General features: G+C 43.7%; 1 protein-coding gene across 1 annotated transcript in view; it reads right to left on the bottom strand.

Annotated features, from left to right (window-relative positions):
- The window catches only part of RHAG (Rh associated glycoprotein), a 260,401-nt gene that overhangs the window by 175,453 nt on the left and 66,342 nt on the right, over positions 1 to 18,606 (bottom strand). Inside the window, exons 2-3 of the mRNA XM_078647599.1 lie at positions 5,626 to 5,809; positions 600 to 747 (exon numbers count right to left, since the gene is read on the bottom strand). Coding sequence (XP_078503725.1) covers positions 600 to 747; positions 5,626 to 5,809 — 332 coding nt within the window. The remainder of the gene's footprint in view (positions 1 to 599; positions 748 to 5,625; positions 5,810 to 18,606) is intronic.

The following is an 18,606-nucleotide window of genomic DNA, read 5'->3' as shown; positions in this document are numbered from 1 at the left end:
TGATAACATAACATAACATATTGACATCTTTATCAGTTGCCGCTTTCCCTACATTCTCCCATTTGGGAACATGACGTGAATTCCTTCTTTTTCTAGGCATTGGCATTCATATTTTAGAGAAACTTTGATAATGCCATTTTCTTTTCTTTATCTTTTTTTCTCCGCAGGGAAACATTTTCTATATGGATAAACCTTTCATTATACAGATCCTTGATGTTTTGTGCTATTCTATACCACGCCCAAAGCAATTTACACCAGCCCCTTCATTGAAGTAAATTTAATTTCCGGGGAAGGAAGGCTTAGAGAGGAGTGCATGAACGGTCATGTGTTTTGATTGGTCACGTCACAAGGAATGTCATGTATTTAAACCCCTATTCCTAATCAATTGCTTGGTATTTAGTCCATCATACTATTACACAGTTGTGGAGTAATATTACATAGGAACAAATGTACATTGGCAAGGTCACATTTTCTCAGTTGGCTATAGTTGTAAGTCCAGTCACGTGCACAGTTAAGTCTGAAGTGCACACAAGCGGTCACAAAATGTTTTCTTATAGTTCAAGTGACTCCTACTTTTTTTAAATGGATAATGTACTTACCCCAAGAGATGCCACCAGATGCTCGTTGCATGCAAAAATTGTAATTTCTAAAATTGCCATGATCAGCATCTGGACTGCACTTGTTTTACCAAGAACGGCTCCAAAGGAAATCAGGACCGTTGCTGTGCTGAAGTCAGCATTTATCATTCTGTAGGAAAAAATAGGGATATATAGGTATAACGTACATTTTTAGTGACTGTTTATGAAACTTTTTTTCTATCTGTAAAGTTCGACTCCTGTGTTAGATGTGGATTATACCTGACTATCTCTATCTGTTATACAAAGCTTTTGCTCTGAGTATTGTAAACTTAAGGGGCCTCATTTATGAGAAATGGCGCATCGTTGCGTGAAAGCAGCGATGCGTCACTTCTCAGTGCGCCCTCCTTGCGACATACCTGATGCGTCATATTTACTGTATGACGCATCATGTCGCAAGGAGTTACAGATACATCAGTATTTCTGACGTATCTGTAAGCGTAAAAGAGACGCATTGCTGGAGTGTGTCACAAAAGTGACGCAACTCCAGCAATGCGTCCTTTCACATGGGGCAAGCCCCATGTGATAGGGCCTGCATCAGTCTTACGCCTGCTGTGAGGCAGGTGCATGATTTTGACGCAACAGCGTCCTAGAAGTGACGCAGTGACATCTCATAGATGTCACTATGTCACTTCTATGAGGCTTTTTGCGGGGGAACGTCCCCCCTGCATACATTATTAGCGCAGGGGTTTACAAAGTGACGCATCTGCTTAGATGCCGCACTTAGTAAAATGTGCCTAACAGGAGGCATGTTTTACGCCACCGATGCGTCACAAAAAGTGACGCATCGGAAGTGCAAAACTGACACAAGGCCTCATAAATGAGGCCCAAGGTGAATTAGATTTTACCAGTGTTGTGCCTCTCTTGTGCACAAGGTTTCACTTCTCTTGGTGTTTTACTGTAATGAAACTCACAAAAACCAAACAGACTATACCACGTTTTGGTTATGTTTGAAAAACATGACTTAAAAAAAAATCCACAATCGACAACAGTTTTGCTTTTTCCGGGTAACGGATCAAGGCAGTTTTTTTTTGTACGAATAATTCAACTGGACAGCAGTTCTGAACTAATGGGCTGAGTCAATCAAAGGTGGACGCCCTCTTTGCATACATCAGCAGAAGGATGGTGCAAAAAGATTTTGGAGTAACGCAAGGGTATTTAATAAGTAGCATTCACTTCTGTGCTACAACTTTGCTCACAATGGGCCTCATTTATGAGGTTTTGCAGTAGGGAAGAGCAGCAGGCCTTCTATCAAAGGTGGACGCCCTCTTTGCATACATCAGCAGAAGGATGGTGCAAAAAGATTTTGAGTAACGCAAGGGTATTTAATAAGTAGCATTCACTTCTGTGCTACAACTTTGCTCACAATGGGCCTCATTTATGAGGTTTTGCAGTAGGGAAGAGCAGCAGGCCTTCTATCAAAGGTGGACGCCCTCTTTGCATACATCAGCAGAAGGATGGTGCAAAAAGATTTTGAGTAACGCAAGGGTATTTAATAAGTAGCATTCACTTCTGTGCTACAACTTTGCTCACAATGGGCCTCATTTATGAGGTTTTGCCGTAGGGAAGAGCAGCAGGCCTTCTTTCTGCGCTTCCCAACCACAAAAGAAAAGGGCAGGAGTGCGCCGTATCTATAAGATACGACGCATTCCTGCCCTTTTCCCTTGCTCCGGCGCACAATGAGCTACCTGCGCAAACGCTGGCACCTTTGCACAATGGTGCAAGGGTGCCTGTGTTGCGGGGATGATTATTTTTGTACAGGAAGGGAGACCTTTCTGTACAAAAATTATCACAACAAAATACAGCACACATAGAAAAAGGAAAAACGATTAGAAATAAAGATATTTCTCCCCGTTGCCCCTCCTAAGCTTTTGACACTGCCTCAGATTTACGATTTCTCGTAAATCTGGGGCAGTGTCAAAATTTCTTTCTTTATTTATTTATTCATTTTAAAACTTTTATAGCGCGCTCTATTACCACAGGGTATCCTGGCGCGGTGAGTAGTTTAACATCAGGAGTGATAGATCGGGAGCAAGTCTGTTAAAGTGGGGCGTTAAACAGGTGAGTCTTGAGTTCTTTCTTAAAAGCAGTAATGGTTGAAGAGGCTCTAAGGGATAGGGGGAGGGCATTCCAAGCATAAGCTGCCTTAACTGAAATAGATTGGCCACCCAGTCGAGCGTATCTATATTTGGGAATGATCAATTGGCATTGGTTGGCCGATCGCAGGGCACGATTGGGAATGTAGAATGAAAATCTTTCTGCAAATACGTCGGACCCTGGCCATGAGCTGCTCTAAATGCCAGCACAAGAATTTTAAACAAAATTCGGTGTGGTACTGGGAGCCAATGCAGGCTACGTAAGTGGCTCCGCACGCTCGACCTGGGAACGCACCCAGCAACACCCATTGCACGCCCCTTTAACGCAAAACACTGCGTTAAAGGGACTGATATTTATCAGGCAGCATTAAGCCACAAAAAGTAGCTTCCTGCTGCCTGATCAATATCACGCAGGATTCTGCGCCACGGAACGTCACAAAAAGTGACATTCCGATGGCGCAAGGGGCCTCATAAATGAGGCCCAATATATCTCATCGGTATGAATTCTGTAACGGGACAATGTGCACTCAGTATGATTGAGGCAGAATTCTAACTTCCTGCTTTGTTCCTCTCTCCTCTCAATTTGAAACTTTGTCTGAAGTAAATGTAACCATTCTGCCTGGGCAACCCAGATTTTCACCTCTTTAATGTCCTTGTTTTTGTTGGTATTACAACTCTGTGCCCTGTGATACTGCTAATCAGTTAAATTGGTTTAGCCCAATTGGTCTATTTTTGGTCCATAAAGATAATTGTATGGTGCAAAAATATGCGCTTTAGGCATGGAAGTTAAATGTATTATGTGGGGTGCTTTGTATGTTTATATATGTACATGTCTTGCATACATGGCAAAGATATATGCCTACCAGGGGCACTCTTGTGCTCTGACTGGGCTGCAGTTTGAATGCACTGTAGTGAGAGGTGGCAGGAAAAATCGGCATCAAAGGCAGACTTTATATCTTCATAAGTCACTCCTGAAGGGTAACGAGTAAACTCAAAAGGCACGGTGCTAAAATAAAGAAATAAAGGGGCCCACTACATGCTGGGGTTAATGGGCTTTCACAGTCAAATAATACCCAAAAGCCATTTCACTATGTAGGTCTTGTTAGACTTGGCTTATCAGTACATTTAAAGTTAGGCAAAGAGGAAGCACTACAAAACGGGGAGGGTGGACTGTGAGAAAATACGATTTGGTGGTAAAAAATCACTAATCACTGGCATGTGCACAGGATAAATCGGGCACCTTAACCACCACCTTCTTAGAGCATTCTTGGACCACGGAAGACTCCAACTAAAGAAGAAGGCCCTGCTGGAAAAAAGACCCCTGTTTTTTTCCCAGCTGCTGGAAGACGAAGACTCATCAAAGGACTTAAGGATTCCTGCTGGCATCCATGGACTGGAATGCTCTCCAAGGGTCAAATGGTTAGTCTCTTGTTTGTTGGCTCTTGGGACACTTAAAACAGAAATACTCCTGATTCCAAGAGGGCCCAACTGGCTGCAGTGATACCTGATGCCAAGAACTCTGTCCTGAGGAAATAGGACCTTCAGGAATGGCCAAGCAGATAATTTCCATCACTTGGAAAAAAGTTTAGAGTCATTTTTTGCACCCAGCGAGGACCAAGACAAGGTGCAGAGGTTTGGCCAGAAAGGTTGTACACAAGGTGGACAAAGAAATAGGTGTATCATGCATAGATCGTTTTGCACACTGAAAACTAATTTAGTAGGACTTCACTTGAAATTAATCCAAGTTTGTCCCACTCAGAGCTTTTGGTGTCACACCCAACTGCTTTAGTCTCTATGATGACATTTCTGACTTTGAGGGATCATTGCCAACTACAGCTTTTCGGCTCGCCCCGCCGAAAGGTTTTGACTAAACACTTTGGCTGAAATAAACAAGCAAAACAGAAGTCAAAATTCTAGATGTCCAAAATCAAAAGAACGCAAAGAAACACACAGTATGCAGATGGAAAAGACTACAACCGCATTATATTTTGATGCTCAAATTGTACTCTCTGATATCTAAGTGGATAATTAAAAACTAAATAACACTCAAGTCCTTTGAAATTTGTATGTAGCATGTATTTATTTACATATATATGCATGTTAACTTATAGAGAGATCGCTTATGGAACAATAGAGTGCTATAGGCAGAAGCTAGTAGGTAATGATGCAAAATCTTCTATAGAAACTAAGAGGTAAGTTGCAAAGAGTGGCTTCACTCTACTCTCCTGTTTCGAAGAAAAGGGATGCCCCTTAAGGAAAGAGGTGCCCAGGTTATTTAGCACCTTTTGGAGACAGTAGTGTGAAGAAGAAATCCCATTCTGTGTCAAAAGTGTTGTTCTAGAGCCACTGCTTGATAAAGCTTGTCGTCTGATCTTTTCATTTTTGTCTCTCTTGATTTCACATCTTAGCTATTCCTTTGCCCCATGCAATGAATTAACTAGGAATGGTGGTGTGTTGGTTGTTACTGAATTGCACTTGCAAGAGGATGGTATGGGTCTACAGAAGCAGCAAGTCTGTCTGTCTGAGTGAGAGTGATAGTAATTGTTAAAATATGTTTTTGTGTGATTTTGAGGTATCCCCATTACTTTTTATTCTCATCTAGATCACTTCCCTTAGCAAGAGGATTAAACACCAATCTGTCTCACACTAAAATATGTGATTACTGATGGACTTTTCAGTAAATTGCTATATGAATGTTGGATAGATACATTGTTTTAAATACTAAATAGATCATTTAACAACAGGTCTAGGTTTCAGAAACATTATGCTGTTTTTGTAACGAGATAGAAATTATTCGACAATTAACAATGATATAAAAAAACTGATTATTGAAGAGGTCATTGATATAGTAATAAAGCAATAAAATGTCTACGAGTAGTTGAGAAATAACTCACTTTTTGATGTCAATATTGATGTGCCCATCGTGAAGGTGCCATAATCCTTGCATCAGGGTTCCCCACTGGAGACCAAGAGCTGCAATAAGTAAGTTGATTCCAACACTGCTGAAGCCGTATCGTTTCAGAAATGTCATGAGGAAACCAAAGCCAATGAATATCATGACGTGGACATCTTGAAACACTGTAAAAAAAAAGACATGCTGAGGAACTTGAATGAACACTTTAATTAGTATCTATGTAGGAAGATTGACATAATGCAAAAATTGGACATGGGTTTGGTGATAATTTCTTGTTGCAAATTACATGTTTTGAAAATAATTGACATTTACTATGAAAATTGGAAAAAATATTCGATTTCACTATTTTATACCCTTGGGGGTAAATCAGTATTTTGTGTGAGATTGAAACGGTAACGTATGAATCCAAAGTTCAATCTTAGGCCTAAAGTATTTTAGCTTGTCATGCAATAGGTCCTTTTTTCTTACATTCAACACTAGTTTACTATGCTTTGGTTAATAGCGTTATTTTTCAGTATCTTTTTACTAATAGTCATTTATTTGTGGAGACCCTAATGAAAGTACTTAGCTGATGTCGCCAAAAGAAGTTTAGCTGAAAATGGTAAAGGAAGGAAGACTATCACTTGAATATTATGCATCATAATTACACACATGTTGAGATGTTATATGGGCAAGGGACGTTATAGTATTCTGGACTCCTAGAAAAAGGTGAGTGGTGTTGTAGTCAAATTATAAGAATTGTAGAAAAATCAAGTTCCTTAAGAATATTTGCGAGTAGTATATTTAATGGTAGGAAGAGAATGTTTTTCATTGATGATCAGCCCCCTGTTACGTAAGACCTTGGAGAGTCTTGAAATTAAACAGCTTTTTGCCTATCTGGAAGAACACAGTATATTGGACCCTTCTCCGTATGGTTTTAGAACCTTGCATAGCACTGAAACTACACTGGTGGCTGTTGCACATTCAATCAGACTTTCGTTGGACGCTGGCAATCTGGCAATGCTGGTACTTCTCAATTTGTCATCTGTCTTTGATTCTGTTTTTAACACCATCTTTCTTCGTAGCTTTACAAGGTGGGTATCCATGGTAAAACCTTGCATTGCCTCATTGACTTATTGAAATGATTGCCCTATACTTTTTCAAGTCTTGCACTATGCTTGACATCAAGGGGGTTCACCAGGGTTCTTCCCTGAGTTGCACTTTATTAAACATCTACTTGACCTCCCTTCCGTTGATTGTCAAATTGTGTGGCTTTGAGATTTTAGCCTCTTCAGGTGACACCCTATTAGTTTTCTCGTTTGGGCAAGATCGTAGCAAGGACCAATTGAGATTTACCAACTGCATGAGGAGAATAGCTGCCTGGATGACATACAATTGCCTACAGCTGAATGGTGATAAAAATGAGATTTTGTTGTTTGGGGAGGCAAAGGCTCTATGGCCCACAGACTGATGGCCATCCAAATTGGTCCTGGCCCTTGTCCTAGGTAAAAACGCAGCATTATGCTTGATGAGACCCTCTCCATGAAAGATAACGTATCCTCTATCGGTGGCACTTGTTTTTCTACTATTACCCTGCTCAAGAAAGAGTTCCAGTGGCTCCCTTTAAGTTCCAGGAAATCTCTTTTTCAAGCCTTGACCATGAGCTAAATTGAATATGGCAATGGCCTGATGGTTGCAGCTAATGAAGCCCTTCTTTCCAAACTACAGGTAGTCGGTGGTGTAACGAAACATGAGGGCTCCGCCCTTTAAAATACATGGAGGGGCTCCCACTATAGTGAGGGTATGCTAGATGCAAAATAGGAGAGCCAGTGCTCACCCTCTGGTTGCTTGGCACAGAGCAATTAGACTTATCTACAAAGACAATGTGTAAAGTATTTGTGTAACACACACATACACCCACAGTAACACAATGAATATCCCACAAAAAGACTTCACACAGGTTTTCAAAAATAGGGAACATTTATCTGAGCAAAATGATACAAAAGTCCAATAAGTAGAAGTGAACATATGAATTTTTAAAGACTAAATCAAAAATAGTGCTTACAAGTCACTAGTGGTCAAGAGGTTACTTGCGGTCACAAGGAACTGGTGCAAATTAAAACTTCAGACTGACCACGATGGAAGGCAGGTCTGTTACAGGACACACGCAAGGCACACTGAGAAAGTACCTTGGATGGAGCACAAAGCTGACAATGAAGGCTCAATGTGGCAATCTTTGCCATGCAATCAGATCGCTGCATCATCGTCAAGCTTCGCTGAAGTAAAGGCAATACGCCATCACTGAACAGTGCAGAGTACTTCATCGAGTTGCGCAGGCAGTGGATCTGCTGTCATCGGGCAGGGAAAGCTCTGAAAAACGATGCAGTGGAATATTTCGTGCAGTCGATGAAATGTTTTGGTTTTTTAATAAAACAGCTGCAAAACCCACCTCTTAGGCCCCGATCTGGAAGGGGGCCCTCAGGCAAGGGTAGGACTCACAGTCGGCAGATCCCAGCAGCACCAGGAGATTTGTAGGAAGTGTTTTTTGTAATTTTGCCCTAAGTGGGATGGGTATGCCCAGATGTGGATCCCTTGCCACTGGATTCAAGCTGACTAGGCTGATGAGTAGTGAATTACTTCAAAAAACAAACAAGCCAGTTAGGAGAGTGGCGGGCCGTCCTTGTCCCAATCTAGTAATCAAATGATCAACAGAGACGGGCCACTACAGAGTGACTAGTTTACCATGTAGTGTCTGACACAACAGAAATTGTTTAAAAAAACCCTCACACACCAACCTAGTTGGTGTCATGCTTCATCATTGGGTTCCCAGTTGGGCAGCCGAATGTCACCCAACTGTGCTGCAACACCTGATTACAGTGGAGCTGTTTTTTTGTTTGATGATATGGTGCAAGTGGTGATGATTGGATGCTTGTTTCTGGTCCAGTGATGACCTGGCTTGGTAGTTTGGGCTGAACTGTTCCCATTAGGAGCTGGGTTAAAACTGATTTGCATATGGCTGGGTCCAAACTGTGGTGTCATAGTGAGCAAAAGAACAATGGATTTAACCCAGATCGCTTGACTTGGAGTGAATGTTTGATTCATTCAGCATTCCATCCATCATTTGTTGCCACAGCACTTTTCACCCTAAGTGGGATGGGTATGCCCAGACGTGGAACCCTTTCTCACTGTGCCATTGGTTTCAAGGTAGTCTGGCTGATGAGGGGTGTTATGCCGAAACTGGTCCCAAGATACTTGTTTACGGTCCAGGGAGGACCCGGCAGTTTAGGCTGAACTGTTCCCATGAGAAGCAGGGTTAAGACTGATTTGCATATGGCTGGGTACAATTGGGGCTGGCATAGTGAGCAAAATAATTATAGGTTTAACCCATATCTCTTGACTGGGGTTGAATGCTTGATTCATTCAGCATTCCATCCACCATTTGTTGCCGCAGCACACAGCCTGTTTCTAAAAGGGACATTTCTAAAACAGTAATGCTAAATCTAGCTTCACTAGTAAGGATGATTTATCATTATCATTCAAAACGTATCAAACATGAAAATGTTACTCCTTTCTGATTAGGAATTGCATCTTAAAAGTATACTAAGGAATTCTTAATGCTAGCCTGCGAGAAGGGTAGGCCTCACAATAGTGAAAAACAAAATAGGCTGTTTGTCACTACCAGGACATGCCACACATAAAGGTACATGTCCTACCTTTTCCTTATATAGCACCCTGCCTTTAGGTTAATTTACAACCTACCTTAGGGGTGATTTATATATAAAAAAGGAGAGTTTAAGGCTTGGCAAGTAGTTGAGCATTCCAAGTCGCAGTGGCAGTAAACTGCACACATAGACACTGCAGTAGCAGGCCTGAGAAAGGTTTGAAAGGCTACATCTGTGGGTGACAAAAACAGTGATGCAGCCCTACTAGTAGAATTTGAAATACAGGCCCTGGGTATTTGGTATACTGGTTGTGAAGTGGTCAAAAGCTTGAATTTAAGACCTCAAGAGTCACACCAAGGGCGCAAGACCTGATAGGCGCCTCTTGTGAGTCTTGAAGTCACTGAAAATGGGTTCAGGAGCTGTGGTAGAGCCTGTTATGTTCCTGAAAACAATAGTTCTGGTGGCTAATAGACAAACAATTTTGGTAGTAAGTATGCACAATGGCAGTAGGTTTTGTAAAAACCCTATTAACATCAGAGGGCAGAATGGACACTCTACACAGTTTGATCTTTGACATTTTTATAAATACACGGTTAGACAGTATGACACTTTCTTAAATTCAAAAAGCGCTACACTTTGTGCGTTGTGTCCCCAATTGAAGCATGGAACCAAAACAAGTGTGACTATATACAGTGTACAATTTACAAGGGATTTCCATAAAAACAAGAATCAACCATTCAATTTGTACATTTATCAACAGCCTGGGTGTATATTGACACTGGCTGTATGCTGGTCTGTTCTGTAAGGTTGTCGATGACATTTCGACCCACTATGTATGGGGGTCTCCTCAGGACTGTTTATATGGGGACATCTATAGAGGATAAGGATAGCATTAGGCCCAGGTTAACAGCACATATGTGAGAAACTAGCGAAGGGCCATGATTAAAGGCAATTACCTGATGTCGTATGGCGTGGCTTAATGTGAGTGGCGTGACCCGATTGTGGTAAAAGGAATAGAATAAAGGGTCTCACGTGAGGACCCGGCCGGGTTCTTCATTGTGTGGTCAAGGGAGGAATATGTGAATATTACCACTGGATTCGGTAAATTAGTGAATTTCTGTGCTGCTGAGATAAGCCAAGCATTGTTACAGAAACACACACATATGGTAAGAGCACAGTGCAGTGTCAGACAGGGTTCAAAGATGATCACAGGGTGAAAACAAACAAAGGGTGAATGAACGAGTTCAACACGGAAGTTCATATCCCCACTGGCTGTGACAAGCACAGCTGTATCTTAAACTGAACCTGAACTTTTTAAGAGAATTAGATCAGTTTTACATGAAAAAGACACGCATTTCCTGTTGTTGTTCCTGTTTTCTAGAGGGTTACATTTCCTGCTCTGCTCCAGCTGTATATCGGATGATCTCATGTCGTTACGAATACCAATCCGTGTCAGGCTAATTTGCAAAATTAGCCTGACAAAAAAGAAAAAGAAAAATTATATCTGTGATTATTAAATATACTTCTCTGCTCTGGTCTCCTGTCTGTGATGTATATAGAGTTCGTGAATTTGGCTTGACATCTGTTATTTTACATCACCATTAAATGACAAAATTGTGTCAGAAAGTGCTACAAAAAAATCACAACGGATCTTAAGCAGCACCCTGTAAGGAGTGCTAGAATTTGCAGTCTGTCAGAATGTGTAGATTGAAAGCAATAGCTACAGTTTTTTTTGCCTGTATTCTAGTTTCAGTAGCAGAAACGTAAAGTTAATTAGTGAAGGGAAGGGGTTATGTTATGTCGATTTGTAAGGCACAACTTATCACCCCTGAGGGTATCCAGATGCTGGAGCAGGAATGTAGTTTTGTGGGAGCTCCTAGTTGAACAGCCAGGTCTTTAGGTTCTTGTGGTAGGTGAGTAGTGAAGAGGTGACACTGATGTGTTAAGGGAATTAATGTCAGGTCTTTGCGGCAATGTAGGAGATGGAGCACCCTCCTGACTAGCTTCTGTGAATGCAAGGGCCACATTCGACAATGAGTAAGGCCAAGCATAGCATAGTTTCTGGATAGTTAGCCAGTGTAGTTCAATGAGGTAGAGAGTGACGTGGGTGCTTCTGGGAACCTCTTGGATGATCCTGACACTGGTGTTTTGGATGGTCTGGAGTCTTTTATAGAGAATATTGGAGATGCAGGCGTAGAGTCCGGACCTGTAATCTAATTTGCTGGTTATGAGGGTATGGGTGACAGTTTGTCTTGTGTACGTGGAGAACCATTTGAACATTTTCCAGAGCATTCGGAGTCTGAGGAAGCAGTATTAGGTCACTGCATTTAGCTGTTTAGCCATCATGAGTTTGTCATCCAGGATGATACCAAGGTTTCTGGCATGGTCAGTGGGTGAGAGTGTGGGTCCCAGTTCCACTGGCCATGAGGAGAAGCCCTATGAGGAGCTCTTGTTTCTGAAGATCAGGTTCTCCGTCTTGTCTATGTTGAGCTTTAGGCAGTTCTCCATCATCCAGTTGGCCACATTGGTCATGCAGGAGGTGAAGTTAGTCCTGGTGGTGTTATTCTCATTGGTGAGAGAGAGGATGAGCTGTGTGTCATTGGTGTAGGAAACACAGTCAATGTTGTGGGCACTTATGATGCAAGTGAAGGATGCCATAGCCTTGCTGTCTGCATGCTTTCAGAATTAAAAACGGCTAATTGACATAATGATGCTTCCCTGCCTTCAGCGCTGATCCATTATTCTAGGGTAATCAAGTAACAACAGTAACCACTCTTAATGTGGATCGCAATAGCACTTAAATGTTAAAATGGCATGATTGGCTCAGTCAATTATTTTTGCTGAAACACCCAAGTGTTTTTATGGGAGAGACATTAAACAATGACAGTTTGTGCTATCACTGTTGCCTGTACCATGTTAAATTTGGTGTAGGGATGTTAATGCATGCTTTCAGGCATTACCAACAATGAAATGCCCTTCCATTCATTTTGCACCCTTGCCTTCACCTTTAGCTTTCTATGCATGGTACACGGTGGGAAACTAACAGTTGTAAGCAGTCTTACTTTCATCAACACATGGCAATAACAGTTAATTACACTTTTTTAAGGATTTTTCAGTTATTATTTTGCTGTTCATTTCCCTGAATTTCTTTTAAGAGTAAGACATTTTTGAGAATTGTTGGCATTTATCATTTTCCTTTGGGGCACCATTATGCCAGCAATAGCCAGAAAGGTAACAATCTCTCATATTATATGTCATGGATGGGCTTCTATTTGTCCAGGGGCAGTCATAATGTTGTTAGTAATGCCCTCAATAAGTCATGGTTAGCTGCAAGTATGCCAGGGATAGTTATTATGCCACCAATGTCCAAAATATAAAATGGATGGCTAAAATCAAACGGGGTATAGACATGTTGCATGGAATGATCACTACATGGATGTCAAGCTATACCGGTATTATGCCAGGGAAAATTACAAAGAATGCCAAGTATGACAATGATTAAGCCAGGCATGCTTAAAATGTTTTCATAAATACTTACAAAAGATCAAGGAGGCCACTATTATGCTTGGGAAAAGTAAATGCCCACTTTATGCCATAGCTACATGTCAGGCACAACACCGAGCCACCATACAGTTCCCCTCTTATAATTTTCCCCTAGCAGCCACGCATACACACACATTAAACATTTACACATCTCCACACAGATATTTCTATCTATTAACCCCTGAACCCTGCATATGTATCGCAGCAGCACTGGTTTCTTCATGAGGGCGGGGGAGGATCAGCACCCGCCCACTTTGAGCAAGCTAAGTGTTAAAAATAAAATGGCAATGAAAATATTTCATTGTCATTTTATTTTTCACCAAGGTGTGCCACAGCCATCAGCCTTCCCCAGAGCCACAAAAAATACATGACGTGTCCTCTGCTGCCGACAGGCAGCATAGAGAACTGGAGCAGTGGCTTTTGCAGGGTTATCCCAGAACGTTTTGACCTGTTTTTTTGCTGACCTGTCGTCAGAGGTTTTAGGACGTTGGGCACTTTATCACTGCTTATCAGTGCTAAAGTGCATGTGCTCTCTATGGAAAACTTGGTAACTCCCTTGCCCTGACTAGAGTGGTGGTTTCTGCCTGGCTTAGGCGCATGCCCTAGCCAACCAGAAATCCCATTTCTAACATTGGTTGTAAGAGGTGAGGATACAACTTGCGCTTGTGCAGTACCACAGGGATGCATGGTTGCACTGCAAACTCTACATTTAGACCAATCACGTGTTTTGGGATTTCTCCTGATCTTCTCACAAAAGTCTTTTTATTGTGTACTGTTGCAGCTCCTAAACCTAAGTCTCTTGTGTCTTAGTGCCTTGCTAAAATGGAATCTGCCTTTATTGTATCTAAGCCTACAGAAAATCCTGATCCAATGGCAAGAGGATGAATGGAGACTTGACTACTCTGAGTGGAAGGGTTCACAGTCCGCACAACAAGAGGGTGGTCCTGAAGAGTCTGCACAGGAGGAAGGAAACGCCAAGGCAGGGATGACAGTAGGTAGTGAGGACCCCGTGGAGAGGGAGTCCCTTGATGGGTCTAGTGCCAGGGCTAGCGCCCCACCCCTTTTGTGGTCCCCAGAGGAGTTCCTGAACAGGCAGAAGGAAAAGGAGCACCAGCTGGAGTAAAAGAAGCTCAAATTAGAGGATGCCAAGGGGCTAGCACAGCTGGATGTGGAGCAAAGAGAGGCCCGGAGAGCCTTAGTGGAGGAAAAGGCCTTGTTGGCTCAGGAGTTAAGTCTCAAGGACCTGGTGCTTGAAGAGAGAAAAGCTGATGTAGAGAGAGCCTTAGTTCTGGAGAGGATGGCGAAGGCCGAGAGGGCCTTTGCCAGAGAAAAGCTAGCTCTTGAGGATAGGTTGTCCCCTAAGTGTAGATTCAGTGGTCTGGATTCACTAGTGAGGGTGTAGTCCAGTAGTGGCAGCAATGTAGAGTCCAGTGTAGGAAGTTCCACTCCCAGATCCCAGAGAATGATACCTAGTTATCGTTATCGTTATCTGGGTTTTATATCGCGCCAAATCACCGTCAGGTCTCAAGGCGCTTCTGACAGATACAGCAACAAGAAAGATAGGTTAACAGGGAAACAGACTGTCGGCCTAACTCACAGAGATCCAAAGGCATCTCTGAATAGGAGCGTCTTCAAAGATTTCCTAAAAAGGAGGAGGTTAGTTTCTATCCCAGGAACAGGGTGTCACACAAGAAGGGTATAGGTTGAGGTTCAGTGGCAGTAGGGGGGAGTTTGTGGATGAATGTTGTGATGCACTGGAAGGGTGGCTGATGGGTGGAAGGGGTGGAGGGACTCACGTCCTGTCTACGCAGAGAAGGAGTGAGAATAGGATGCATCTCAAGGTGCCCAAAACCCAGTCCCAGTGCCTGAAGGGTTCCCTAGGGGAAAACCAGGTGGGGAGCCTAGGCTGTACTGGAAGGCCATCCATAGAGGGGGATCTCCTAGTGTCAGGAGAACCTGGAGCATCTGTAAGCAGCATTCCACCAGTTCTGGTGTCTGGCAGTGCCACTATTGAGTGGAGGTTGCAGAAGTCCAGATGGAGGGGTGAAAGAGGGATGCAGTCCCCAGTGGGAGAACCAGTGTGTCAGGGGCCAGCCCTAAGGGTTGAGCCTTCTGGGAATGAACATTGTGAGATCACTTCCGTTTTGGGGGTTCTTCGCACACTCTCAGATGGGCAGGGGTCAGGAGATCAGCACCAGGCAGACTGTCATGAGGAATGTGTTACCCTTGGGGGGGCATACGTGCTCCCAGGAAGTCCTGGTTTGCTGGGCAAATGGTTAGCTCCAGGGTATAGTCCCTGGGTTGGGAGTCTAGGTTCAGGAGGTAATTTCTGACCAAGAGGGAAGGACATCTGGTAGCAGTTCCCTACCATTTTGTCTCCTTGGGGTAACACTCCAGGTGGGAGGGTACAGAACTCTGGAAGTGGGTGCAGGGGGAGCGTGCCTTCGACTCTGGCCCCGGTTCAACCTGAGGGTTTGGTACTTGGGTTGGGAGACCAGTTGCAGGATCAAGGTCCTGAACTGGTGGGAGAATTGTGTGGGAGGGCTGATTCTAGCGGATGTATGACGTTACAACGCATACTTTTACCACGCATACCTTTACAATGCGGTTTTTACCACGCATACCATTACAGCGCATAGCGCTTAGAGGTGCTGGATAGTGGTAAGTATAATTTTCTATTCCAACTCCAGTCCCCGTGGACACTAGGGAAGGTGTTGGATAGAAAATTAAACTTATTCCCTATCCTAGAGCGCCCCCCAGCGCAATGCGTTGTAATGGTATGCGTGGTAATACCTGCGTTGTAATGGTAGTGCATTGTAAAAATGTTGTTGTAAACGTTGCATACCGATTCTAGCGCCCTGACAGTTTTATCTTCTGAGGGTGCATCTCCTAGGAGAATAGTGAGGAACCCCAGAAGGAGGGGTAGGGGGAGGAGAGCCTCACCTGTGACCCCTGGTCAGCCTGAGGGTGCAGACCCTGGGTGAAGGGATCAGTGGCAGAATAGGACTGCAATGATGAGAGGTAGAGAGGAGAATCAATACTATGTGCCTGGAGCTACCGCCCGCCACTCTGTGAGACAGCAAGGACCAGAGACATCTGGATGGCCTAGGGCTTGGACCTGGCCAAAGAGAGCTAAGGAGTCCCAGTGGGGTAGCTTAGTTGGTCCTGGGAGCTTTTACAGAGGGATCCACATGGGTTCAGATTGGAGTAGAACTGCAGTGTGCTCCTGCAGTTGCGGGACAGCGTCCATGTTCTATCTCCCCAAGCAGGGAAGCCCTTCAAGCTTTTAATTGGTCTACCCTGGCTTTAGGCTGGAAGGGGGTTGTGTTAGACTTAGCCCTTTTTGCAGGGTCATCCCAGAACTTTTGGCCTTCCTCCTGTATTTTCCTGACCTGTTGTTGGTGGTTTTATGACTCTGGGCACTTTATCACTGCTGATCAGTGCTAAAGTGCATGTATTCTCTCTAGGGTAAACCTAGTAACTCCCTTGCCCTGACTATAGTGGTGGCTTCTGTCTGGCTTAGGGGAATCCCCTAGCCAAGGAGAAATCCCATTTCTAACAGCTGGCTACTCAAAAGTGCGCATGTCACTTTGGCCAGCTGTCTTGTGCTGGTCAAAGTAACATGTGCACTTTGAAGCTCTCCACCCAGCTGTCTTAGACTGGTGGGTAGAGAACAAAAGAGGCCTCCAGGGCCTGGATGAGCATTCAGCCAACCTGCTCCATCCAATCTTGGTGATTCTCTCATGCTGGTTAACAGCATGAGAGCAGTGTCTTGATTGGTTAGGGGAGCTCTTTGTGCCACAACACACTACAGAAGAACACACAGTATGCGCAGCCCGTGGGTAGGTAGCCTTCAATTTAATTTAATTTATAATAAATGTGTTATGCGTGTAGTTTAGTTATTGTTTATGCTTTATGTTATGCTTTTGGAAGGAGGGGTTGTTTTCATTTGGGCTTTTGGGGAGGGTTGCATGAGTTTGGGCTTTTGGAGGGAGGGAGTCTTTAATTTTGTTGTTTGGGAAGCAGTGGGGCACTTTGCTCACCCCAGCACCTTCAAAGGATACCAGCCACCCCTATATCTCACAAGTAGCAATGATCCAGGTTCCCAGTCCAACAGCTGGCAAATCTTTAAATGAAGATCTGCATTGCCCTCCAGTATAGGTGGCAAAGGGCTGCAGCCTAAGAGAGCTGACAGTCTAAGTAGTCAGCAGTCTCATTGTACTAGGCCTCCATGTGGCTCCTAAGGAGGTCTAGCAGAAATGTTGGCTAATGGCATGGATGTGTAAATGCATCAGTGCCTGTTTTGATCTCAGTCCCTTCCAGATCCCACGTTCTCCTCTTATTGGCTAGCCAGCAGGGACAGTATTACATAAAGTACCCGGGTGCAGATTGGGTGTCTGTGCCCACTTTGCATGCCCCTGGGGCACTTTGGTATTACAGAAGGGGCTGCATATGCTTGTGCAGCCGCCTCTGTAATACCAATAGCACTTGCGCACATAAAACTACAGCACTGTCGTCAAGGGGGCAACTCTTATTTGCATGGGGTGTGCTCCACTCAAATGAGGGAATCACTTTGCCTCTGTGCCATATTCCGATGTGGGTGCAAAGGCAAAGAAGCACTCAGGATGCGCACTGACAGTGCACCACCTAAAATGTGGTGCACTGTCAGTGTGCCTCCTGAGAGCAGCCCTCCGCAGGAGGTAGAGGGGGTCCCATGGACCCCCAGACATTCCCTTGCAGGCGGGTGCAGTCACTGACTGCACCCGTCTGCAAGAGGTCCCTATACCCCTTTAAAAGTGCAGTTGGGTTCCCGTCTACAGTGTGAAACACCGAGCAGCTGCAAAGCAGCCGTTCCGTATTTCACCCTGAGGGCAGCTTATTCCCATAATGCGGCGCATTTTCCTTCATTGCACCGGGTTCACCTTTTTAAAGGTGCACCCAATGCAATGAAGGAAAGTGCGTCGCATGGGTAATGCAGCCACTGATGTATTAACGAATGATAGGTGGATACAGTCACCTAGGGACTGTGCTGAACTGACATCAGGGTTCAAGCTGAGTGGTTTCCTTCCCTGAGTGCTTGCAATATGGTCACTTTTGCCAGTGCCTTCCTAGCTTCAATGCAGCCTCAAAAACACACAGTGGTCATGTAAGATTTGAGTGAAAATATAGTCACCTGCCCTCTGGTGCTCTTCCTGCATGTGAACACTGCTTTGCTGTACTTTAACTACCAGACTGGGCAGCGGGAGAACATCAGACCAGTCTGGAATTTTGTCTGAACTTCCCCTTCTGCTCCAAATCCGCAGATTTGATCAATGATTGTAAGGTAGGCTGCCCTCTAGGAATCTGGTGGCTATAAAAAGGGGTGATGTGATATAAACATCTGATAATTTTAGAGACATGCTGGAGGCTTCTGAAGATTTTTTTATTGAAAATCCGTTCTTTTTACTATAACATCAATTTAGAGAGATGATGAGAGCTATTTTAAATCACCGTTTCCAAACTCCTAGCCAAGAGTCTGCCTCCAACTTGCCGACATATTTAAAGATAGGTAGAGCTTAGTAGGGACTCTACGCCCTTGAGGTTTTCCAGCAGCTCTTTATTCGGTTCTGATCCTGGAATTCTACTACATATAGGCCCTGATTATGAGTTTAGGTATTATTCATCGCACATGTTAAATAACAATAGGTATGTTATTTATTGTGTGCAAAAAATAGTACCTATCACGAGTTTGTGGGGAATACCATGTGGATTTTGATGTTTAACACACCAAAATCTGC

Source organism: Lissotriton helveticus, chromosome 6 (assembly GCF_964261635.1).
Source record: "Lissotriton helveticus chromosome 6, aLisHel1.1, whole genome shotgun sequence".
Classification (NCBI taxonomy): Eukaryota; Metazoa; Chordata; class Amphibia; order Caudata; family Salamandridae; genus Lissotriton; species Lissotriton helveticus.
The sequence above is the reverse complement of the archived record's forward strand: the minus strand, read 5'-3'. Positions and strand labels throughout refer to the sequence as shown.